At 35.8% G+C, this 25,722-nt stretch overlaps 1 protein-coding gene across 1 annotated transcript; it reads right to left on the bottom strand.

Annotated features, from left to right (window-relative positions):
- Positions 1-3,498: 3,498 nt before the first annotated feature.
- LOC110375665 (protein toll) lies at positions 3,499-23,729 on the bottom strand. The gene is made up of 6 exons (XM_021333875.3): positions 23,479-23,729; positions 6,665-6,914; positions 5,412-6,453; positions 5,016-5,331; positions 4,790-4,930; positions 3,499-4,708 (listed from the first exon to the last, which is right to left on the bottom strand). Exons 2-6 carry the CDS (start codon positions 6,801-6,803, stop codon positions 3,953-3,955), a joined length of 2,394 nt encoding a protein of 797 aa, XP_021189550.3. The 5' UTR covers positions 6,804-6,914; positions 23,479-23,729; the 3' UTR covers positions 3,499-3,952.
- Between the last annotated feature and the right edge of the window lie 1,993 nt (positions 23,730-25,722).

Here is a 25,722-nt window from a genome sequence, read left to right as displayed (position 1 = left end):
ATTCGCTATAATACATTGAATTAAGAAAATCCCATAAATGTTCATATTCAACCAGCAGATACAGTAAATTATGCAGCGATCATGAATCCCAGCGATGAAAGTACACAATCATAAACCAAACATCAGATTATAGAATTATGATCAGTTAAAACTGAATCATTGTTCCATTCCATTACCACAACGTGATTGAAAGTACAGTCGCTGATAAAAGGCTTTAATTTAAGCCAAAATAATACTAAAACATATGATGAGAATACTAAGAAATATGAGAAAATTAAATTCAGTGTAAATTCAATGGTATTTTTGGATGATTTCGTTTGTCAATACATTTTTGCACAGAAGAAACTTGAAATAAGGATCCGATAGGAGACAGATAATACTTTATTCTGTCTTGGAAAACAAAGAAAGCCAGTCTACTTACCTATAATTCAGAAACAATAATTCAGAATCTATTTCAAAAGTAATGTTGTTTCCTAACTTCTATTGCTGACTGTACCGATTCAGTTGATGATATTTATTGGTATTTATGATTGTGGATGCAGTATGACCAGATTATTTATAGTCCATGAGTAGCTGGAATGAATAATACCGAACCCATTTTGGCGTTACACACACTAGTATTTAATGGGCACATATCGTGGGGACGTAACTTATATTTGGTATGGAGTCCGCCATTAAATATATAGTTGTGCTGAAAATTTTCCTTCAGATTATCATTGGTACCCAGGTTTACCCAGATGTTATTGTTCTATATTCGATTATTCTACTTAGTTCATGGTAGGTTCTTGACATGTCCTTGAATAACAATTAATTAACGATACGATTTTAACGATTTTGATTAAAAGTGAAAATTAAAAATAGTTTTCATATTTCCTTGCTAGGTACACAATTAAAGCTCTTACTATCCTCTATCTATCTGTTTATCATGCCAAACTTCTGAACCCATTTCAATGATTTGGTACATTAACAAATCGTCTAGAACTTGAGAATGTTAATATTATAGCATACTCTTCGTAATACACATATTTAATATCTACTGTATATAAAGATTAGAGGTACCACGTGCGTGTGCAAATAAATGCTCGTATTATCTTTAACTCCCGAATCGATAAAATCAGGCATGAGTCAACATTGAAACAGTTACAATGCAATATGGAAAGCCATTAAGAAGAAAGCTCAATTTATCGAAGCCTAGATTGTTATCTTAAAAACCAATCTGTTCTAGCTTTGTGTGATTTTAACGACTTTCACGTAGAGAACGGGAAAGTCGATTAAATAAGTTTTATAGACTTGTTTTTCGTGTAAAAAAATATGAGATATCTACTTATACTTATGTCAGGCACGTATTTCAATAAACTGGCAAATAATCATACAATGTTTACTTGTATAGCAATGCTTTTCATTTTTATACCCTCCTGTAAGTTTCACGGTATATCCCTACTCAGGTTCTGCTTCAGAGCTTAAACCGTTGAACTTTGCTGTATATAAAATAAACCTTTTTTTTCAGGTAAATAAAAAAAAATCTCGAACCAGTGAAACCAGGAGAAACAGCTGGTAGTAACAAAATATCGCAAAAAAATGCACAGATTTCGATATAAAAATAAAAAAGTACATACTTATTTATTCATGACCATTACCGACACATTGTACATACATATGTTTTCATAACCGACAATTTATTGCCGATATAAAAGCGTCGTTGTATTTTCACCGGTGTTCGGGACCCCTCGGCTGCGTTCGGCTCCCCTCGGCACTTTGCTGCTATGGGTTTGGGACAGAAAGTATTCGTGGCAGAAAACCCTCTGGGTAATTATGATAGCACTCGCGATACTGAATTTAGAATCAAGCCAACCGCCAAAACAAAAACAAATGACGATCCGTTCTAATTCTAAATTCGATGGTGAGCGTTGATGATGACAGCTATCGTAATCAACCAGAAGTTTCAAAGACTGCTTGTAAGAGACACATGCAGATTCTTATTTTTTCTGTAGAGGTATTTATAAAAAAAAAAACTCAGTTCCACAGGAGATAACACAGATAGCAAAGTATGGAGGGCTTCTTTATTCTAGAAGTTGATCTTGACCTCTTGATTTCAATAGCTTTGTCCTAAACGTACACGTGAGTCGAGTAAGTTGTTCATTGAGCTTAGGTGCTTAGCTTGTAGTGGGCCTTCTGTACAAGTACCTACTCTGTGGTTACAGTGACGGAGGTTCAGACCAACTGTCACTTGCAATTTATTCCCATGCAATATTGATGTTGAGTTCTATATTTGTGAACGAGTTTTGTATCATAGCGTTTTTGCGTTCAATGTGAATAATGGTGTTTTGAATATTTTAGCTACTAGTCGAATTGCCTATTTACAAATATTAAATTTAAAACTTTATTTTGTAACGACATATACCAAATTTTTATATTTTTTGGGCATTTCTTTTACTGTCTTTATATACACGAGACTCACCAAGCATTTAGTATAACAATGTCAAATTATTCACAACTAGGATAAAATACATACAGCCTACGTCACTCAGGAGCATTGCAGCTTGTATCTATCTATCAGTGAAAGAATTTTGGGAATTCGATCCGCGGTTTTACATCACAACAAATTAACTTGCTTCTTTGTAACATTAGTACAGATATACAACAGTAAAATCAATACAAAACTTTCATTACCGTGAAGATACCGATCAGTATAAGCTGTATGAGGAAAAATGCCCACACAGATGGTTGGGTTAATCAATATCGGCTATCTACCCTTTCAATTAACGTTATAACCGATAGGGCTTCTGAGTCGGAAATAATTACCGATGTTACGGTATTCAAGTAAATTACTTTATACTTTAAGGTGTTGAAGCCGGTTGAGGATTAAATCAAAGTATCATGGTAATGAAAGGGTTATTAAGTGAGAATCTAGTACTGGAAGATTAATTTTGCGACCAATAAGTTAAGCCATATTTTGATATATAGGTATTACTGATGCATGGAAACAATGAACTACTTATCTGCTTTTATTTTGTGTTATTATATTTCATTATATTCAGAATACCCCATTTCTGGGCTCGAACCACTTCTCAAACGGTAAATTTAAACTTGTTCTTTTCTTTAAAATTTTGTTAACGTCTATAAATATAGGAAGAATAACATATATTTGATTTCAGTATAAGGTTTAGCCATTAGAAGGATTAGGAAATTAAATAAAATTAGAACCACTGCAATGCGGATATCGTGTGAAGTCTGACTGGTCTTTACCTGCATCGCCATTATTATATTATTACATTTATTCAGGTTAAAGGCGTTTGCATATTCATTACTCATTAATGGTATAAAACACAGTAAGCTTTAGAAGATAGTTAATTAATCCATTAACTGTCGTGCTTATTTATCTTCCAAATTATTCCAGGAGATTATTTTCCAAATGATAGCCACCAGAGCGCTCGTTAAACGCGAGAGGGTGTTAAATATTTATTATCCTAGAGAGAGGTACTCAATGAAATAATCAGCTTGTTGTTAAAGTATAGGTTTTATTATAAGCTGCTGTTTACAACTCTTAACAACATGGAGTTTCCATGAAACTTTAATGTTTTCGTTTATATTAATGTTTCATTAAATTTATGTACACTTACTTAGCTTACATATTGATTACATTTGCCTCTGTTAATCATGATACACACTTCTTTGAAGTAGGCATCACAAGGTTTCACCGCAGAACAACGTTGGGTTTTGATTACTATTCACAGTTACCGTTTACAAACAATAAGTTATTATCCTAATTTTTACATGATAAAATAGTTTTATAAAAATTTTATACAAGCAGTATCCATATATTAAGTACTACCTCCTCTTAACGTAACAATATAAAAAAGAAATGAAGATCCGAAAACTATGATTGAGATCAGATGGTATCGTAGCGGAGAAGTCAGTCTTTACCTCGCTAAATTAAGTATAGAGAGTGTAACTAAACTTGACTGTGTGTCAGTGTGTTCAAATCGTACGTGTTGGGCCAGTCCGGTACTTTTGACAAAGCTATGTTCGAAGGCTCTAGCGATGTCGGTGGAGCGATGAAAATATTCTTCTTACGTTTCAGTTCTTCATATGAAGCGAAATCATTCAGTAGATTCATTAGCTTCGCCCAGAAATCCTCCTCGTTCCACTTTAGGGTCGTTCGAACATCGCGTTGCTCTTCTAGGAAAGCGTACACTGAATTCTCCGGTCCAATGTCAGCGAACACATAAATAGTTTTTTCCGCTTTTAACATCTCGCTATGGATTTTCTTAATGTCAATCTGCCCATAGTGTCTAATTAAATAGTTCGGAGAGAAAATGACGATTCTGGCAGAATAGTCTCTGACGTAACGCTTAAAGTTTGCCGACCTCACATATCCCATTTTGGAATAATCTGGCAAGTCATAGGATTGGAGTTTTAAAGAATCACAGTTCTGCATGACGGCTATAATTTCTCTGTTGACGAATTCTTCATCAGCCACACTATAGTCGACTGTAATCCGATGTGACCTTGGCGGAGCAGGCTGTTGAATGGAACTTAACTTTTTCTTGACTATAGAATTAATTTGCTTTCTGTAGATTATGAATATGACTAGAATAATTGTGTACAGCGATATAACGATGGTCATCAGTGTTATCACAATCGTGAATCTCATGTAGCAAGCCTCTTTGGCCCAGAATGGACATCGCACATGACGCAAGTCGACAATCTGAAACAATTTTATGAACATTAGTTCTTTGTTTTAGTTCAAGATGACAGCGATTGTGATATTAATTTCATCTGTACTCACCTGAGTTTTGATAATATCCTGAATATAATCAATAAACAAATAGTTCTCGCACGCGCAATTAATTGGGTTTTTGGAAATCCATACACGCTTCATAGGTTTTTTCATGACGCTATGATACTCCTTCAATCCTTTTTCATCAGTCTGTAAAAAAGCACCATTTATAACAATGCTAATGAAGGACGCAAATCAGATGAAGATATTATAATGTTCAAAAATGTATACTCACCCAAAGGTTCTGTATATTATTGTGAGTAATGTCTAAATTCTCGTGGCCATTCACCCACCAATCCTCAAAAGCCACTTTAAATTCATTGTGACTTAAATTCAATAGCTTCAAATTATAAGTGTGGGCAAAAGGCGACGCCCTTTTCACCAGCCAAGAATTGTTCGCCAACTCTTTGTCCTCAAAATCAAGTTTATTGTAAGCCAGAGATATTGACATTCGCTGTTTATTGTTACTGAACAAATACGACGAAATCGTTTTCAAATTATTGTGTTCCATTTCCAAGTATATTAAGCTAAGTAGCGACGAAAAGGTTTGCCTGTAATAAAAAGTAAATTATGTCACATACCGTAATCGAATGAAAGGATATTGAGCAGACACGAATAAAATTTTACTTACCCAGATATTTCCACCAAAGAGTTATGACATAATTTAAGCCTCTCCAATCTTACTAAAGACGAAAACAATTTAGGCTTTAGCTCGCTCAATTGATTGTAACTCAAGTCCAACTCGAGGAGGTTTATTTGGTCGTTAAAAATGGCCTCCGGTAGGGATTTTATGTCATTGTACGCTAATGATATGTTCGTTATCAGGGGCGAATTGGCAAACACGTCGTATGGTGTAGTCTCTAGCCCACTCCTCTGAATATATATTTGCTTCAAGTTTGGCAAATCCCCAAAAAGGTATTTAGGAAGCTCTTTCAGTTTGACGTCATTGTTAAGTATCACCACGGTTTCAAGCTCAGCGTTATTTCTGAACAAGTTCTGGGGTAGCGATGAAAATTTGTTGGAAAATAATGTGAGTTTCTTTAATTTCTTTAAGGGTTTAAATATCGAAGCTGGAAGTTCGTTAAGACCATTAGAACTCAGATCTAATTCTTCAAGAACGTCGACGCCTGTGAAAAGGTCTTTAGAAAACCAGGTGACATTACTTTGCCACAGGGAAAGTTTTCTTAAGAAAGATAAATGGGAAAATAAATTCGAAGATATATTGGTCATGTGATTGTGACTAATTTCTAAAGTTTCAAGCTTTTCAAGTGGCTTGAACAACTCCTCGGATAAGTTGATGGTGTTCGATCTTATGTTCAGCCATGTTAACTTGTTTATGTCCGTAAACAAGTTGTCTGGGAGATGCGTAATCCCATTTATCGACAGAAGTAACTTTGTTAAGTCTTGTAATCCTGCAAAATGTTTTCTGTCGAAGTACCCTGAGAGGTTCTTTGCATTTTGGAATATGAGCGCCATCGTTTTGGACACTCCCATGTTAGTCAATACATCTTTGAACGAGGATGCTGGTAGTGGACAATCCTTAAAACTGACAGATTTAAAAGAACTCATTGTGTTGGCACATTTTGGTAACTTGCTGTAGTCAAGACTCGTTGCGTTCTCGCATTTAATATTTATGTAGATGTTCGGCAGTAAATTTATTTTTACTGTTCGCCCTGAAAAGTTTTATTTCACGTTAATAAAAATACTGCTGAAATATAAGACACTTGAAAGCGACTTTAAAACCGAACATGACGTAATCCGCTTACGGTGACGTAACGGAAAGTGGGAAAGAAGTTTGTGTGAAGAAAAATTGAAATCACGCTGTAAAACTTGCGACTCGGCTTTAAAAGGCATTCGTAAGCGTCAACATTTAAGTGCACTCACCATCGATGTTGCAATTGAGTTCAACGGCGAGCGTGCCACCGCAAACGCAGTTAGGCTCACTCGGACACATCAGCCGCGCTGCACCAATTATTTGTAGTGTCAGCGCGGCCACCGCTGCATATATTACTTTACGATACATGGCTAGGCCCACGCGACAGCTAACAACATTTACTTCATCCGCTGTTTCACCATATGCTGCAGATTTAGCACTTTGATCTTCGTCCAACCCATGTTTTCCTTTTCATTTGACCTGTGAACAATTAGAAACTCAACATGATTGCTATTTCGTATAAACCGATGTACATGTATTGGTTTTCATTTGGTTTCGAGTGCCGGCTGTGGAATTGATTCCGCTATTCATAGTTTACAAGCATGGCCAACAAAAAGCGCTGGGAGATAAATTGCCAAGCGGCAAATATAATGGAACTGTCTGTGTGATAGCCAGTTATCTCGGTACACCGCACACGGATATTTTCCATTATTAATAAAACCTATCACAAGGTAATTAAAATGGTGTAATTTTATTCATTGCGTTACACACATAATATATTTATCATAAACCAAAATATGTACTGTTGAGTATTTATCCAGTAAAAGCAGTAATTGCGTAGATTATTATTTTACTGTTTAACAACACGGAGCAGTTAAGCAAATGAAACGAATAATTAAGCTCATTATATATTATTTAAAATTAATTGCGTTAAATTACGTTATATGCGACGTTGTTCTTATGTAAAATCTGGTCCAATTTATCTTTTATCTGGTACAGAAAAATCAATGCTTGGTAAAAGCTAAGCCTGTGATAGCAATCATTCAATTTTAACGATATCGTTTATTTCTGTGCTAGAACCTAGCTAGGTATTTTAATTAAGGCAGCTAATTAAATACTCGCAGTTCGCTACATATTCATAGTATGCAACCCTTTATAACATTTTCATATGAAGCAGCAAATGAAACACTGCACCACAGCTAGACCATCATGGTTGTGTTAAGTCAAGAGCAAGTGAGTTTTAACCGGGAGAGAACAACCGCATGCCGACCGCTGCGACACCGCCCGACTTCGGCCGACACCCGACTTCGGTCGACTTCGTCCGATACCGCACGGCTCCGCCCAACAGGCCACCAGACCGTTATCACAATTTCCGCAATAGGATTAGGTTTGTTTTAATGAACCGCTTTAGGTCGGACATGCTTTTTTTTCAACAGATAACAAATGGCTTTTGTTTTTGGGCTATCGATCTTCAACTGATTAGAGCAGTAAAGGGTTTTTTCCCTTTCGAAGTCTGGATTGGCTTTCTAAATTGCTTTCCCTCTGCCATATGTCAATTGATATACTCGTATATAGTTTTTCTGAACCTATCTTCTTAAATCACTAAGGCGGAAAAGGCATGATTTTGACATTTCATTAGATAACTAGGTGAACGGAATAATTATTTAGTTACCTATTCGAATTCTACTTCGAGACATGAATCAAGAGAACCACCGATGCAATAATTCCTCCTGTTAAGCTGCAACCGATCTGATAATTCCAAGTAGACAATCCAGTTGATAGTGCCGACTTGAATTTATCGAGTAGGGAAATATCTGGCGTTCCGAGACCTTCTTGAAGACAATCGAAATTGGATTGAGAATATATTGTGGCTTATGTCACAGCACTACAGGCTTGATAAGTTAGAAATCGATTATGGAGTATAGGAATCGATTTTATTTCTAAGAAGAAAAATGGTAGTGTTTTCTTTATGTATGCCATTGATATTGTTATGTATACCGTATAAGATCTAGACACACGGCAGTGTGTCCGCCAAGTTCGAGCAAAAAAGGCGACACACCGGCCGTGGGTTATATTACACGAACCATTTCGGGCCAAATTCGACCCCCCTGTAACTCAAAATCTATTTTATTTACGCATATCAAATTTCTAGCATCTGTTGAGACCCCCTCACTTATCTAAAATACAAAATTTCATTAATATACCTATTGTAGGTCTTGAGATATTGACGTCAGAAAATCGCTATTTTTACTATACACTCACTGACTGATTCACTTATTCACTGATTCACTGATTCACTGATTCACTGACTCACTCATCAAAAACCTAGACCACTTCCAATGGTCGTATTGACTTGAAATTTGGCATGGAGGTAGGTCTTTATGTCAAGGTAAAGGGAAAAATCTGAAAATGGCCAAGTGTGAGTCGGTTTCAAAATAATGAAGGTGTTTTATATCCGGTGTAAATTTATACCCCTAAGGAACTAAAACGAACTAAATTTATCTATATTTATATAATATATCTTCGAATGGTACAAAGGTTTGTATTTAGTCAAAGTAAAGTAAAAATCTGAAAACGGCCATGTGTGAATCACTTTCGAAAATAACGAATGTGTAACTTTGATCCACGAACATAATATATGATAACATGTCATGTCAGTCAGTTGGTAAATCTAGTCATAGTTAATCTAGTTCATTTCTTTGTAAGAAACATAGTGCATATTAAAAATCTAAAAGATAGTATAAATGAGACATTTCTTTAACTAACTTCATCATAAGAAAAAATAAAATAAACAACCTTACAAAAATAAATGAAATCCCACCCAAAACAAAAATGTGAAAGACTGCCAAGTTCGATAATATGGGAATGCTTCGCCTATAAAAGAAGTGAGATCTGAATAAGTACCAAGTTCCATACACATACCTCAGTTAAAAATAGTTTCTTTTTAATGATGATTACTTGGCAAGTTTTAATAGAAAATTAAATACTTGATTCATTGCGTTTAGTAGGTTTATAACAAGGTGTATGAAAACTTGCCAAGTAACATCATTAAAAAGTAACTATTTTTAACTGAGGTATGTGTATGGAACTTGGTACTTATTCAGATCTCACTTCTTTTATAGGCGAAGCATTCCCATATTATCGAACTTGGCAGTCTTTCACATTTTTGTTTTGGGTGGGTAGGTATTACTTCTAAGAAGTGACAGAATGACAGTTATTTTGATTGATGCCTGCCTTTGTTATCCTTAGAGTGTTTACTACAAGAGACGAGTCCGGCGTCCTTGAAAGTTATCTTATTATCTTAATACATTTTCTCAAGACACGCTTTATTTTAAGAGTAAGTAAGTTTATATAGCTTCACAGGCCTCCTCTCACACCTTTTTAAAGGAGAGTGTTGCCTTCTTGAAAGATTGAGCGTTAATCACCAAGCCTGCTTAATGCAGGTTGGTGATTTAAGACTTTTCAATCCAGGTTTCCTCGAGGTCTTTTCCTTCACCTTTTAATCAACCATTGGTGCCCAAGACATATGTTCTTACAAACTTAGAAAAGTTGCATTGGTACTTGCCTGACCTGGAATCGAACTCTCACATGAGAGCTTGGTACTTTACCCACACACGTTACCACGACGTACTTACTTAAGATTATATAAGCCTGTGTTCTATTTTAACACCTACTGCCATGTTTATACGACAGATTATTCTCATAAAATATTTATGCTTGCATTTCCCACTATAAATCCGGTTGATCGGTAAATTCTCTCTCGGTATTAACCCCCTAATGCATACGTCTGTAGTTGTCACTTTGGTGTCATGCTCTATCATTAGCAAGGCTGTGGATATTCGTTATTCAGGAGACAACCCTTAGCTCTTATAGACGTAATTAAAATAATGATGATAGTGCACGGGTGAAACGTGCAGGATTGACATTTTTAATGTGGCTTTACAGTTTTACTTGTTAAAATCGCAGTCGCGAAAATATTAATTTAATCAACTTACTAAATTATTTAGTTCATTTATTTTTATTATTCATAAGAACATTGACTAAGTTGTCTTTCGTTTCGATGTTTTTGAAATTACAAAGTATGGTCAAAGGATTTTGTGATTTCAAGAACATTTTTACCAAAAGAGGTATTAATTTTCAAGTATTTTGGTAGTTCCCACTCAAGAACTAAATAAGAAAATACCTCTTGAGAACTAGTTACCTTCATCCTGTTACACAGCACGTACATTCCTAATGTGGCAATTAAAACTTATGTAATGAGCATACAAACTACTTACTAAAGCAACAACATTCGAGATTGAAACATTTGGTACTTCATAAATTAATTTAGTCTGTTAACCCATTTCCTACGGGAACCCGAGTAAGCCGCTTTTCCCAAGTAATGACTAAAGTAGAAATTATGAACAGGCATCATACCTCCTTGTATAAAACGAAGAATAGAGAGCAATCTTGTAAATAAAACGAAGATAAAACAAACAAGATAAAAATATGATTTTATTTCGGATACAAACAGCAATTTAGGACGGCCTAAACATGTTTATCGAGATAAACCATTTACTGAAAAAGGTAAATCTAATTTACCGGAGCGACGGTTAATACTCCAGTTCCTTTTGATAGTTTCCCCTGGGATTAGGAACAAGAAAAGGTGAAAATTTAGTTTGCATAAACAAGATAGCCTCGTAGAATGTTGATCACTTGTTTTGCAACCTCCGACCTAGTTCTGAGAATAGCAGAACTAGCTAAACCGAAACTTATACAAAACCGTCTGCGAAGTTTTGAAATAGATAGATTAGTAAATAAGTTCTTTCTTTGTACTGGAGAAAATTATGAACGATGTGGTTTTATAAGTACAACTTAAATTAAATCAGCTGTATTAGACGATGGTTTAGATCGACACAGGCTTTTGAACTTATAACCTTCTCATGACAGCATTTTTAATATGATTCGATCTGTTACTCTTTAGTAACATTCAGAGATATTGAGTATTGAAATTCAAACATTGGTATCTAGGCATATGAATATATTATGGACATGTACTTGGAATACAACTGTAGAATACATTAAATGGACAGTTCATACCTACATCAGTACCTAGGTACATAAACACTACCTAATATCGGTTTCGGTGACCTGAAGTACCTTCTAAATTATGATCAATGTTCGATATCAAAACCTAGTTTATCATAATTGTACTTAAACAGAACACTGTATTTGATTAACCCACAATGTTCTATCTTTTTTGATGTTCAATTGATAAGAAATATGTACACACTAACATTTTAAACAAATACGCTTCAAAGGTGAAAAGAACTGATCTAGAGGAAAATAATTTTATCGTCTCTCGAAAGGGTCAGTTACATTTAAGCATTTTTACTTTTAATAAGTGTGAACCGTCCACTAATCCTTATCTCCTGTATTATTTTAAACCGAACTCTAGAATGTCAAAAAACAAAACACGACTGCACAAAACGAAAACCAATAGGTACAGTCGGAGCCAACTTGCATAAATCCGATTATCATAGCGGTACGCGACAGATATGGAACAAAATACAATATACGATGGTACAGTCAAACGCAGCATATGCGGTTGGCGTTCGAGATAAATGACCACTGCATTACACAACTTTTTCAGGGGGAACTAAGTTGCTAAGTGAGTAAGTACCGTAACGGCAGCTTTTTGTTTGGGTGGCGATATTTTTTGGTGTGGTGAAAGTTATTCCCTGCATATGAGTATGTAGGTACATGTATGTAGATTCAGTGTTGTCCACATTTAAGGCAAGTTCTATGAAATATAAGTAAGTAATCTATGATCTATAGGACACCTAACACTAATCGACAGATAAATGGATGGTTTTGAAGGATGCCAACAGTGAAATCAGTGTAAGCCTCTCATGAAATTATAATATTTTTTTTAGTTGGTTCACTGCACAACTACGATAGTCTCATTCAATAGATTTGGTTGAACACAAGATGTGTTATCATTTTACAATCAATTATACAATATACTATTCGAAACCAAGGGACATTCAAAGAACAGTTGCCACACAACATATGAGTTCCAAGCTACTAATCAATAATTATATCAAGCATAAAAGACAAATTTCCTTTACAACAAGCACGATACAAGTAGGTTCTCAAAACGCTGCCGTGGTTCAAGTTTATAAGGAAGCTTTCCCCTTGGGAACCGTCAGGCCCTTTTTTTTTTATCGACGTAAAATCATCAAATGACCCCTCCCGCTGTGGGTTAGCAGCGGTGAGGGAGTGTCAGACTTTTACTGACTAAAATCGTCGTGTTCCGTCATAGGCCTTTTATGTACCAGGGCCGCGGTATCTCTTTCGAACAACCCGCAGCAACCGTCAGGCCCTTAATCAAACTGTTAAGCAAGCTCAAGAAGTTAGTTCGAGCTCTTCGCCACTAAACCCCGCAAAACATAATTGTTGCCACTATCTGTTACACTAATTTAGACTGTATTAATAGTGCTTGTGATGTAAGTAGCGTTATAGTGTAAATGCGTCTTAAGTAATACGTGTGTAAGGCAGTTGCACTAAAATAGGGCGCTCGAATAAAATAGAAATCTGGGAATGTATTTCATTTTTTTTTGCACTGGGTCTGGGTATAGGAGCAATATTTGACATGATACTCATGAGAGCTTTGAATGTAAAATATTGCAAAAAATATTGTAAAATTCAGATCAATTTATTAAATAGTACGCGAAATCTGAAACTTAACAGTCTTGTGTCAAATTCTGTAAACCAGCTCTAATACCTATAAATAGAATGAAAACTGACACTGTTTATAAAACAACTTTTTAATATTGCCCAGTGAAGACGTCAGCGACCATTGCTCAGCCGAAGTTTCCTATCTCAAACTTAGGCTAGAAGACGATTCTCCGCAATGTAGACGATTCCAGTCCACAGCAAATTATTCTAGAATTATCCACAATATTCCTCGACATTTACAAGAAGGATACAACCAGTTGATATACGATCTTGGGTTAGTTGTTATGCAAGAGATAAGGCTGGCTGGTAATAGGAATAAATTAAACATAGCTGACGGTACTAGCAGTGTCTTGTAATCTATGATAATTCTGCATCAGTGCAAGATGGAAGAACGGATAACGTGTTTGACGATGTAGGAAGTTTGCACTGAAGACTTTGAAGGTATGAAAATCTTCGGTCTTGTAGTTTTGAACATGGATTCTAAAATAACTTGTTATTGGAAAACAAACTGACTACTTCTTGACCTATAGGTATATATATACATAACGAATAGTGACTTTTTCAAAAAAGTTAAACATATACCTAGTATTGGAAAAGTACATGTTTCCACTTTTATGGTCTATGAGTCTAGGCATGAAAAGTAGAAAACATATTATGCAGAAAAGCAGCTTGGTAAAAATATCTTCTAACTGTTAAAATATTCTTGACAATCTTTATAAGTTGGAGTGTTGAGTTCAAAGCAATAAGTTAGATTTTGTAAAAAATAATAGAATTTTCTTAGGCGGGTTTTCAGGCCATTTATCAAATAATATATCATTACGTTACGGGCAAATGCACTCATATCATTTTTACGCCCACATAATTCTACACTTCTTCAGTCTTCCATCGAGAGATGTAGCAGACTTTATTACGACGGAATAAAGGCTAATTTCGTATGACAAAGATATTTTCTGCGAATAAACTCGTGGTATCAGGTGCGGTGAGGTCGTAAGCTCGTCGGATTTAAGGCTTCGCATTCCAGGTGTTACGTTACTGAGGTACACTCACAATTAGACGGGTTCAGCAAATTGATGTTGTTTATGAGACACTGGGTAGCATTGGGTAACACTGAGTAACACTGGGTAACACTCGGTAGCTTTGGTATAATGAGGTTTTTAGCAGTCAGTTGAAATTGGAGTGGTGAGTAATTGTCTTTCGTCTTGTTAGGGAAAATTGACTTCGTTATAACAACATGTTGTTTTTTAACAAAAGCTTTGGTAAAAAATAGGCACTTTTTTAACATCATTTATTCAAAATTACAAGATTAGCTAATTATTTAAATTCTTTAGCAAATGTGAAATAGGGTAAAAGTTATTCAGGATAACTACCACATACCTACCACCTTATAATTTGTTAACCAAAGGGGAAAATGTTCAAATATGCCTTGAAACAGAGTAATTTCTCTCATTACGTTATTAAAGAAATTGCTCAAACATAAACCTGCTAATAAGTTAATTAACCCCACTTCTATAAATACATTTAAAATGTTAAGACTACGTTACACAAATTCTGGGAATTTTAGCACGTGTAAGTCACACTAAGGGGTTTATTCTCAGTTTTCGCTACGTAATTATGGAGAAAAGAACAATGGTGGCTCGCCTTTATAAGTGTTAGGACTATTGTATGACAAAAGAAGGCTTAACAGAGCACAGACAATTTCAGGACTATATTTATTTGTCAAAGACATTCATTATTTTATTAAAAGACTTTATTGCGCGTTGATTATCCTTGTTATTAAATGTTGATTTGATAGGTAAGATATTGTCGAGAAAATGACTGGTTTTGAATTAGGCGAAGCAATATAAATGGCCGTAAGTAGGTTATGTGTCGGGATGATGATGATGTTATTAATCAAGTCATAAAACTTATTCAGAAAACAAAAATTGAAACGAAAATAAGTTATTGTTAAAACTGTTTTATCCAGTAATATCTAGTCTCTTTGTAGTTCTAGAATCTAACCAAAACTATTTTCAAGTACAAAAGAAGTGTCAACACAAAAACTACTTACATAAGATAATATTTCACACCTCTTTGAACATTTCTAATATCTTTATCTTTACCTTTCGACCCTCCTGTCATTGTCACGAGCAGCTGGCACGTATTTTATTTAGCCCCGGTTGGAATTACAAACGGTATCGTATTTACGAATGTAGAACATTAATTGACGCAACAAACTGTGTTGACGTGATGAAAATTTGTTTCGTTTATCAAAAGTCCGTAGTTTATTTGAAATTCCGAACAGATTTTGGAAGATACCTACATAATTTTGGATGAATTTAGTTTGCAAACTTTTAAAGACGTCAAAGCTTTGCAAAGTTTCTGTAACGCAATTTAAGATACGGACGTTGGAAGATCTGATCTAAATAAGAGTCAGTTTAGTTCACGTAATTTATTCTCGCAACCAGTTTACAGCACAGAATATTAACAACTAACATAGCCCAAACACAGCCTTCCCTGAAAACCCGGCTTCCCAGAGACAGTGGGACGAGCCGCTCTGCAGATTGACGAGAAATAAACTAATTGAAACATCTGTCAATACTGCTGAGCGTGCCCGCCTACTGGCTGTGGGAGAGTGGGAGTCAGGGCTATGGCTTCACGCACTGCCGTCACCCAGCGTTGGGACCATGCTGGGTGACACTACATTCCGGCTCGCTACATGCCTACGCCTCGGCGCTCCCACTGCGGCTCCGCATCGCTGCCAGTGCGGTGAATCTGTGGACCGCCTTGGGCACCATGGTCTTTCCTGTAGCAAAAGTGCTGGTCGCATGGCACGACACGCCAGCATAAATGACATTATCCGTCGTGCTCTTGTCACCGCCGGAGTGCCAGCCATTTTAGAACCCAGAGGCTTGGCACGCGACGATGGCAAGAGACCAGACGGGATGTCTATAATGCCTTGGAAGATGGGAAGGTCTTTGGTGTGGGACGCAACCTGCGTCGACACCCTTGCACCTTCCCACCTTCCCAGTACGGCGAGCTGTGTCGGTGCAGCTGCTGCGGCCGCGGAAAACCTCAAGCGGCACAAATATGTAAACCTCACCGGCAATTGCATTTTTGAGCCGTTTGGGGTTGAAACCCTGGGACCATGGGGCCCAAGTGCCCACAGACTATTTCGAGAAATTAGTAAGCGATTAGTGGAGTCCACTCGTGACCAAAGGGCTGGCCTATACTTCGGTCAAAGGATATGCATTGCCATCCAGCGTGGCAATGCAGCCAGCCTTTTGGGCACGATCCCAGCTGACAGCGATGCGGATGAATATTTTTAACCCCCGACGCAAAAACGACGGGGTGTTATAAGTTTGACGTGTCTGTGTGTGTGTGTGTGTGTGTGTGTGTGTGTGTGTGTGTGTGTGTGTGTGTGTGTGTGTGTGTATGTGGCATCGTAGCTCCCAAACGGATGATCCGATTGTAATGCGGTTTTTTTTGTTTAAAAGGTATGTCAGTCGGGAGTGTTCTTAGCTATGTTTGGTGGAAATCGGTTCAGGTCTTCAAGGTCATCAGCTCGTTTGCTAGATGTGATAGGAATGTTACACGCTCAGTTTACTTGCAAGTATATGTGGGATCTGAAATTTGAAACACTAATGTCTTTTGGAACCACTGAGCTGGTCTGCTGTTAGGGCACGAAGGTAGGAGACGTAACCCTGAACTGCCTTTTAGTAAACCCATCGAGTTTGGGCTCGTTGAATTTGTCTTGACGAGTTCTCTTCATGTTCCTGATTGACGAGAACCTGATGCTGGAAATGGGATGTGGCGGATGAAACCCTGGAATGCCGGAATGAAACGGATAAACCGATTTATATTTTTGCTGAAAATCTAGAATGTCCAAAGGTTAATCTTTATTGTTTCTCAATCTGTGCAATTCTCCCAGAGCCAGTTTGTCATGAGGATTGTTAAACAGCTTCCTTTGGCTGAGATCGCATATAGCGACCCCATCTTAAGATAAAATAAATTAAATGAAAGAAGGAAAAATTAAGGAGCTCCTTTAAAAAGCATGAAATAAAATTAAATTATAAATTTAAAAACCCCGACCCAAAGTACGCAATAATTATGACAAAAGGTTAAAACGCTAAACCCTATAAAAGCAAAAAATGACTTTTAACACTACTTAAACTAAATTTTGACGTGTCGGGGGACCGCTTTTTACCTTCATAAATACTTACATAAATCAAATGATACCTACCTAATTACAACATTCGTTTAAAAAAAAACACATATCTAAAGTAATGAATTAGAGCGGTCCCCCGACACGACAAAATTTAGTTTAAGTAGTGTTAAAAGTTATTTTTTGCTTTTTATAGGGTTTAGCGTTTTTAACCTTTTGTCATAATTATTGCGTACTTTTTTTGGGTCGGGGGTTTTTTTAAATTTATAATTTTGATACCTAGTTTTAATATTTCCCTATTATAGATTAATATTGACACTTAATAAAATACATCTTAAGATACTTTTATAATAAAAGCTACCTCCGACTAACATTAAAAATACATTAAACTTATTTTCTTGGAAAGTATAAAAGGTAAACGTTTCACACGTCTACTTCACAACAAAGTTACAAAAGGTAAGACGTTGAAAGAATACCGTTGATCCTAGCTCTCCTTCGCGTAAAGCCCACTGGAATTACAGAAAGATAACGCCCAAGAAAACAACGAACGCAATAAAATCCTACTTACGTGATAACACAATAAAAACTAGAGCGGCACATAACGTAATTCTATTACGAACATAAAACTCCCATCGGCTTTGTTTACGTAAAAAAAACTGTCGTAATAATTTTATTTCCTTTGCCTTTCCGACATCACTATACCTGTTGTTCTTTCTCTTTGTTGATCACTCAAGTGATAGCAATGAGGGACAATGGACCTCCCGGACGAGTTAGGGTTGGTATTCGGGCTTTTATTGTCTCAAGGTCATTCGTTTAATTAATTTGTCATTTAGGGGCGGTTGAGTGACAAAAGTAAGGCCGACCCAACTCGTTTGCTTATCTCAATTTAAATAGTTGGTGTTGTTGTATTGTTAGCTGTTTTCATTGAAATTAACTAGGTAGATCGGTGTTTTATCGACTATTTATTGAGATAAAATCAACCCCTTTAAAGTGTAAAATATATACATACACTTATGTTACAAAGACTGAACGTTTCGAGGATTACATAAAGGAAAATAGATAGGTACAAAGCGACACAGATTTTTCCCATCTCCTTTTCAAATTGTATCCAAGAGATCGAACAAAGCCAAAGCGCGACTAGGCTTACACATAACGTTTCATTCGAACTGAAAATGGAAAAAGTACAAGCTGCCTATCACCTCGCGGAATTGTGAGAGTCAATCGTCGGAAATGGATCTTTGCGATGTTCGCTGGCGATAGTAATCGATGCCAATAGGAATGGCGCAGTGGGGACTCGGCCTTCGGTGTCGAGCGCAGACCAGAAACCCTGACCTCTGGGTCAGGGCTTTGTTGTTGCATCGAGATAAATATTTGTATGGCCTTGTTGGGCTTCAGGACTAAAGTGTTTGTTACGTGATGTGGTAAGTGCCTTATGATTGTTGATAGTCCGTCGAGCCTATAGGGTTTGTGTTTAGAGTTTTATATCATCGTAATATTTAAAGAGAATGTGATACTTTTAATAGATGATTGAACAGATAAAGCGTAAGTTTGCTTAAAGCTTCTAATAATAATAGATAATTAGGTAGGTACATAAATTGAGGAAAATCCTTTTTTATTAATTAGATAATAATATGTCTCTTATTTTCCTTTTTGTGCGCTTCCAAGTTGGTTTACACAGGAATCTATTAAAAAAAGAAACAAAAGAAAACAGCCCCAAAGTTCTATTTACCCATTATTTTTTGACAACATAAGTAAATGATACTCCTTTAAGACTTATCTGTATAATATAAGAAATATAAACATTATTTCATGTTAAACTTCGTAATACGATACATCCCGAGAATCTCCCTGAGGGCAATGGGTCATACGCCCCTGACATGTCTTTTTTATAAAGAAATATCTAACAGAGGTAGAAATAACAAAAAATCTACGGGATTCTACGAAGCCTCTTATTCCCAGATGCAATTAATACCGACCTCGATAGGTACGTGTGTGTCTTTGTACTTAATGGTATTGGCATATTGGAGGTGAGAACTATCTACGGATTCTATTTTATATCGATGTACGCATGAAAACGTTTCTAGTCAGTATTGGTGTTTTGTATAAAAAAAATGTGTCTTTAATTGTTCTGAGAATGTTACACTACCTATTACTTTTATTTACGTAGCCCCGTGATTCCACCTGCGTCTCGAGGGAATTGCTTCCCGCATCCAGATAAAAGAACCCTATGTCCCTTCTCGAGATCTTGATTAGTATCTGTGTCTTTTATTTAAATCGTTGGCGTTTGAGCGCGACAGACAAACATACAGATAAACTTTCGCATTTATAATATGAGTAAGGATTAGTTAGTCATATGAGCCGTCTTCTGAACAACTAATGCTTGTATTAGGAAAGTAATACCTGTATTAGGAGGCCATAATCTGCAATAATAATTAAGTAGTTACAGAAGTTTTTATGTAGGTAAGTATAAAGAGGCCTATTTGTTAGGTTTCCATTACTTATTAACAAATTCGTTTATGAATTTAATACCTATGAAACAAATGTGACGTGCTAATTTGAAACATTTAAGTAGTTTTAAATATGTTATTATTTAATTCTTATACTTGTGCTAATTATCTATTATTTTGATAATTAATTAATTACTTGAGAAATTTATTAAGTACATGTTAGTAAAGTAAAATCTTAATTAATTTAATCGTATGAATGTGATAAATATGTTACCACATTCATATTTTTTTTCTGATTCTCTTCGGATAATGAAATTATCTCGAGGTTGGTTTCTAGCCTGAATACAATAATTCAATGTTGCTTATCTGGCCGTGACAATCCTATTAGGAAAAAAGGTTAACCAGGGGGTTCTCACAAAGCACCTTTTCCTAATCAAGTGAAAGTCCCGTGTAATGTATTATATGTTTGACACAAATATGTTTAGATGAATATTTTATTTGCACCTTTACATACATTGTCTAATGGATAATATCTGTGTTGGTTAGGGCCGATTTTTAAACCATTTTTATCCACTTAATACTGTAAATAATTACTAAGCTCCCCAATTTTTAGTATATTTATAGTGTTTACTTGAAATTACAAACTCTTTTCTAAAGTCATGTAAATTATTTTAAAGTGACTTATTATAATGTTATTTATAAATCTGACATTAAGTTAGTTTATGACGAAAAATAGGTAATTTATCCTTATAGCCATTAAATCTTCAAAGAAATGAAAAACCAGTACAGATACCAAAACAATACATTCTTTGTTCTTATTTTCCTCAAAGCATGGCCGTCGTATTTCACTTGCAGAAAATATTTACACTATATAAACTGAGAATGTAGAGATATGAAAAGAAACGAATAGGCGTTCTATCTCCGCTGCCAATAAATTATTACTGTGTGTATCGACTTTTCTGTCTCACTGAGCTATTACTAAGTAACGCGATAGAATGATTCCGAAACCACTGAAGGTACGATAAATATGGGATTTTTGAGAAGATGTATGTAAAAATGAATCAAAAACTTAGCCATACCATTTTGGGTATATGTTTTTGACGATTGAAATGGCACACATAAAACACCTACAAATCCATATAAGATTGTAGGCAACTTTTTATCCGGGTAGGTTAAGTAGTTCCCCCATGAGGATGAAACCACGGATGAAGAGTTATTCCAAAATAATTCTTTCTACATCGTTTTTTTTGCGTCGAAAATAATTAAAAGAATATTCAAAACTTTACAAACAGTACCGGAGATACACAAAGATTACCAGACGATTATTTTCATTTTAAAAACACGTTAAAAGAAATAACTTTTAAATTAACCTTTTACCCATTATGAAAAATATTGTTGGACTTTAATTACTTTTTCAGATGATAGCGGGAGACAATATTTATAAAGTGCTACGACCTGCGACGAACTTTTCAAATTATTAATTAAATTGGTTGGGTCGGTTACATTATGAAACTTATTTAAAAAGGAAAGGCTGTTGATGAGATATTTATCTGAACGGACAATTCGTGCCCACAAAAAATTGACAATAGCTAATTAATATTATAGCTATTGCAATATTAAAATCTTCTCTTAAACCCTTTACAAAATCTCGTTTTTCGTAATGATGGTTTGTCATAAATCAAGTTCAGTTAAGTCGTATATTGCTTTAGAATTTCTAAGAAGTGAATTATATTGAGTTTGTTTATTGCTTTTATACCTATAATTTAACCAAATAAAACACATAAAATGTCATCTTTTGTGGTTACAACACATAGTAGTTAATTATAATAGTAGGTATGTATAGCTTATTCATAAATCAAATATTTTGACTAGTTAAACATCACGCATCATTTGTCACCTAATAAACAGTTACAAATAATATTGGTATGTGTATAATAACCATAAAAGCTCAAACTCAAACACCAACGTTCATTGCTCATAGTTAGATGACAGCGTTTGATACCTTTGATTAGTGAACAACACACACATAGACACGCACACATGTGCAATCTGTCTACCTCTTATGTACTACGGACTGTCGAATTGATAGTTAGAGGTGTATTCTCAAGGCACAATACTTAGTAGATATTACTGAAGATCAACAATAGAGAGATTTGGTGTGTTCCCAAAGCCTTGTAATCACAGTAATTTGTTCATTGAGATAACAGTTGTAGACTGTGGCTATCTATGGAAGTAAGTCGAAGCGACAAATAGTACAGATCAAAATTCTATCGGTACCAGAAGCAGAAGTGATTATCCCAAAATATTCCAGAGCTATCTAAATATTCACCAACCCATCCAAAACTCCCATTGTTAGAACATTGATCCAATTAACCACGAGACGGAAATAAGGGTTTACTCAAACAAAATATATATAACTCAACCTTCGTATAATAAACTTTGCGAATCAAGTATAATTTCGACAGAAAATGAACATCTGCCCTCGGCCTTATTTGAACGCTCGATGCAGATGATGAATTCCCTTTTTTAATTTCACTGAAATGGAACAATGCCAACATAAAAGCATCGAAGAAAAAATATTAGGGGAAAAGTCCGCTTTAAAAGTAAGAAGGAAAAATTTTGATATTGAAATTTTTTGATTAATGTTTGATGGAAGCCAGTTTTGAAGTTTACAATCTTTCGCCTCAAGAAAAACAATGTTAATCTTTTGTTTTATTAGAACAAAAAAAGCTTTGTATTTGAAATACCGATCCTTTACAATACTCGTCAAAAGAACGCTATATAAAACTAAATACGTAAAAGTAAACAGTGACACGAAACACTACACTCACACGAAAAACGAAAGTACGTGAGAGGAAAAATAACTCATTAAGCCTGTACAAACAAACTAAGTGCAGAAAACAACGTAGCTAAACAAAACGCGAAGCATTCTCGTGTAAAGATCTCACGAGGAACCGAGCGGTGCCTATGTCGGTATCAAAGGGCCTAATTAATTAACTCGAGCGCTCGTGACGGTATAGAATACGACCCCCGGGTGTAAGCGAGGGTAAGCGCCAAATAGACACTTGTATATCCGTAAAAGGAACCTAATGTGAGCTTATTGTGCGCATTTCAGTATTTACTGAACACGACGTAACAGCTCAGTAAACACACTTAAGGTACGAATAAAAAATCAAGCACAAAAGGAGGAAGATACTAGATGTCGTCAAGCGATGGTTATCAAAATAAATTGTCTCATAAAACCTTACGCAAACGGCGTTGACGGCGAGATAAAGCTGCCATTGAAAAAGCAAGGCCCGTAAAGTACACGTAGTATTTTTTTTTCCTAATTATTCAAGCCGTTTTTCTCGGCCACAAAACGTATTGTTTCTGGCACCAAGTGGAAGTTTGAAACTAGAACAATTGCGAGAGTTTTTGTACGGTTATTGTTGCCGGCGTTAAGCTCGTATCGCGGGATGAAATATTACTTGCTTACACACGAAACACCGTTGCGTTGGCACGATATTTACCCCATTTTTGTTTATGTAAATTTTACGCACCATACTCAGAGATTTCATTACCATAATATTAGCTTGGGGCTCATAATATGAACGGAAGGACTGTGACGCGCACAGTATTAGTTCCAGTAAATTATGGCATATTACACCTCGAAACCAAATGAACCATCACCGGGTATAACGTAGTTTGCGGTTTTGTGAAACAATAAAAAACGGAATATAGTTACAAAATGACTTACCTGTTGCGAAGTAGTTTCAAGCACTTAATAACTAACAATTAATTTAACACCAACGCTAATAATACTATTACGGAATTTGACTAATAAAACGTCCAAATACAGTTACAATGTCTGAAGGAAATTGAGAAAAATCTCTCTACGTCAATACTGTTGTAGAGGGGAGCGTAGCCAGGCAGCGCTACGAGGGCTACGACGCGACTACCGTGCTACGCCGCCGATAGCTACGGCTGCAAACAGCGACTGCAAATAAAGACAGCAGGAGTCGGTCGGCGATCGGCGGAAACTGCCGAGCGCGACCCGAAGCACAAAGTTATTTAAGGGCGTTTACAAAGTAGCTTGATTTTAGTCGCAGATTGTCATTATTATGATATGACTTAACTAAGTAAAAAATGGGTTGGAGGCGCAACCGTGCTATATTTTATTTAGGGTAATTTAGGAGAGACTCTTCCAAAATTTTTGTTATTATCATCTTATTTTTTGCTTCCATAAATTGCCTTCCATTTACTTGTGAGTACATGAACATCATATTATATCAAACAAATGTGTTTTAACTCATCAAATCGGCGATGATTATTGAAATCATGGCTTATCCTAAACTTTGATCAAAAACTCACGTATTTCCTTCCACAGATTTACAATAATTTCCGTATGACCGCATACATTTTTCCGTCCAGGTGTATTCCCTAGCTAAGAATAAACAACCCCGTGTCATCCCCGGAGTGTCGTGAGAATAAGGGTACGCAGGACACACCTGTGCACTGAAAGCATAGAGGTAGACTGCAACTAGTTTTGCTCGCGGATTCGCTCATGTTGTACGATTTTGTTCATTGTTTTTTATGAAGTTTTAGTTCGAATTAGGAAACAATGATGGAGATATTTTTTTAGGTGTTTATTTTGTGAAATAGTCTTAATTACTATTTATTAAATTCAAGAAGGCGCAATAGTGTATTTGACAAAGCTATTTCTTATCATTTTACGTGTGTTAATGTGACACAACCCCGTTGTTTATAATACTTTGAACCGGTTTTTTATAATCAAAGATATAATAATTCTATCGACAGCTAAATCACATAAATTTTTTGACAATCACTCGAGTTTTCTTAGAAATTATTACATTAGACCATAAAAATACCAACCATGTCACGTACATATTTATAAATGCTTTAATTAACAACCCTATTTTGTCTGAACAGACAAACAGACACTTCAACCCAGTTATTAGTACAGACGTCAAGATTTGTATTCCTTATGTCACGTGGGTTAATGGCAGGCGCGCCACGTAGGACCCACACTCTGATCTGAAGGGAAACGTATGACGTATTCATCTACATGTTTACATTCCGCTTTCTTGATATAACAAATAAAATATATAAAATTATTGTGAAAAGAGGTATTATTGTATAAACAATATTATTTAGAATTTATCACTTTATAATTAGGTTGATTCCTAATATATTTAATAATGTATATGTTGTGAAAAGACCTAGATTGGTGGATGTCATAAAATCAAAGGGCGTAATATAAAACTTCTATAGGCTGGAAGTTTACCTTAAAATGACATGGTAGGTTTGCGAAATTGTACGCCTATAAAGACAGAATAAATATTATAAAAAGTATTCATAGTTTAATAACGAAAAAAAACCGTCTGCTTGAAATTCTCAACTTAATATCCGAAAAAACAGAAACAAATTGAACAATCGCTGTTGGGTGGCCTTTTTTTTTTAGCGACGTAAAATCATCAAATGACCCCTCCCGCTGTGGGTTAGCAGCGGTGAGGGAGTGTCAGACTCTTACTGACTAAAATCGTCGTGTTCCGTCATAGGCCTTTTATGTACCAGGGCCGCGGTATCTCTTTCGAACAACCCGCAGCCCCGGCAGGCCTTGGCCCTGCTGGGCCCCGCTGGGGTTGCTGACATCTCTTTGAGGAGCGCGTTTAGAAAAAGACTTTTCATAAAACAGCTTAACTACTTATTGCTTATAGAAATAATAATATAACGTAGAAAACAAGTTCTGTACGAAGTCAGTTTATTTCCAACAAGTGCTCGTACTTGCCGCATAATCACGACGAAGCTCCACTTAACCTGCTTCGAACAGCCTTCAGAAACAAGCCAGATAATGTGCTAAATATAAGTTTTATAAATATTTACTTTTCATTAAGTTTTACAGGTGTAACATGTAAAAGTCAAACTTAAATTGTTATTGTTATATTTTGGGGTGTTTTCGTAAGACTAACAGCGTTTTCAC

This window comes from Helicoverpa armigera, chromosome 14 (genome assembly GCF_030705265.1).
Source record: "Helicoverpa armigera isolate CAAS_96S chromosome 14, ASM3070526v1, whole genome shotgun sequence".
NCBI classification, from domain to species: Eukaryota; Metazoa; Arthropoda; class Insecta; order Lepidoptera; family Noctuidae; genus Helicoverpa; species Helicoverpa armigera.
This window is presented reverse-complemented; position numbering and strand designations above follow the sequence as displayed.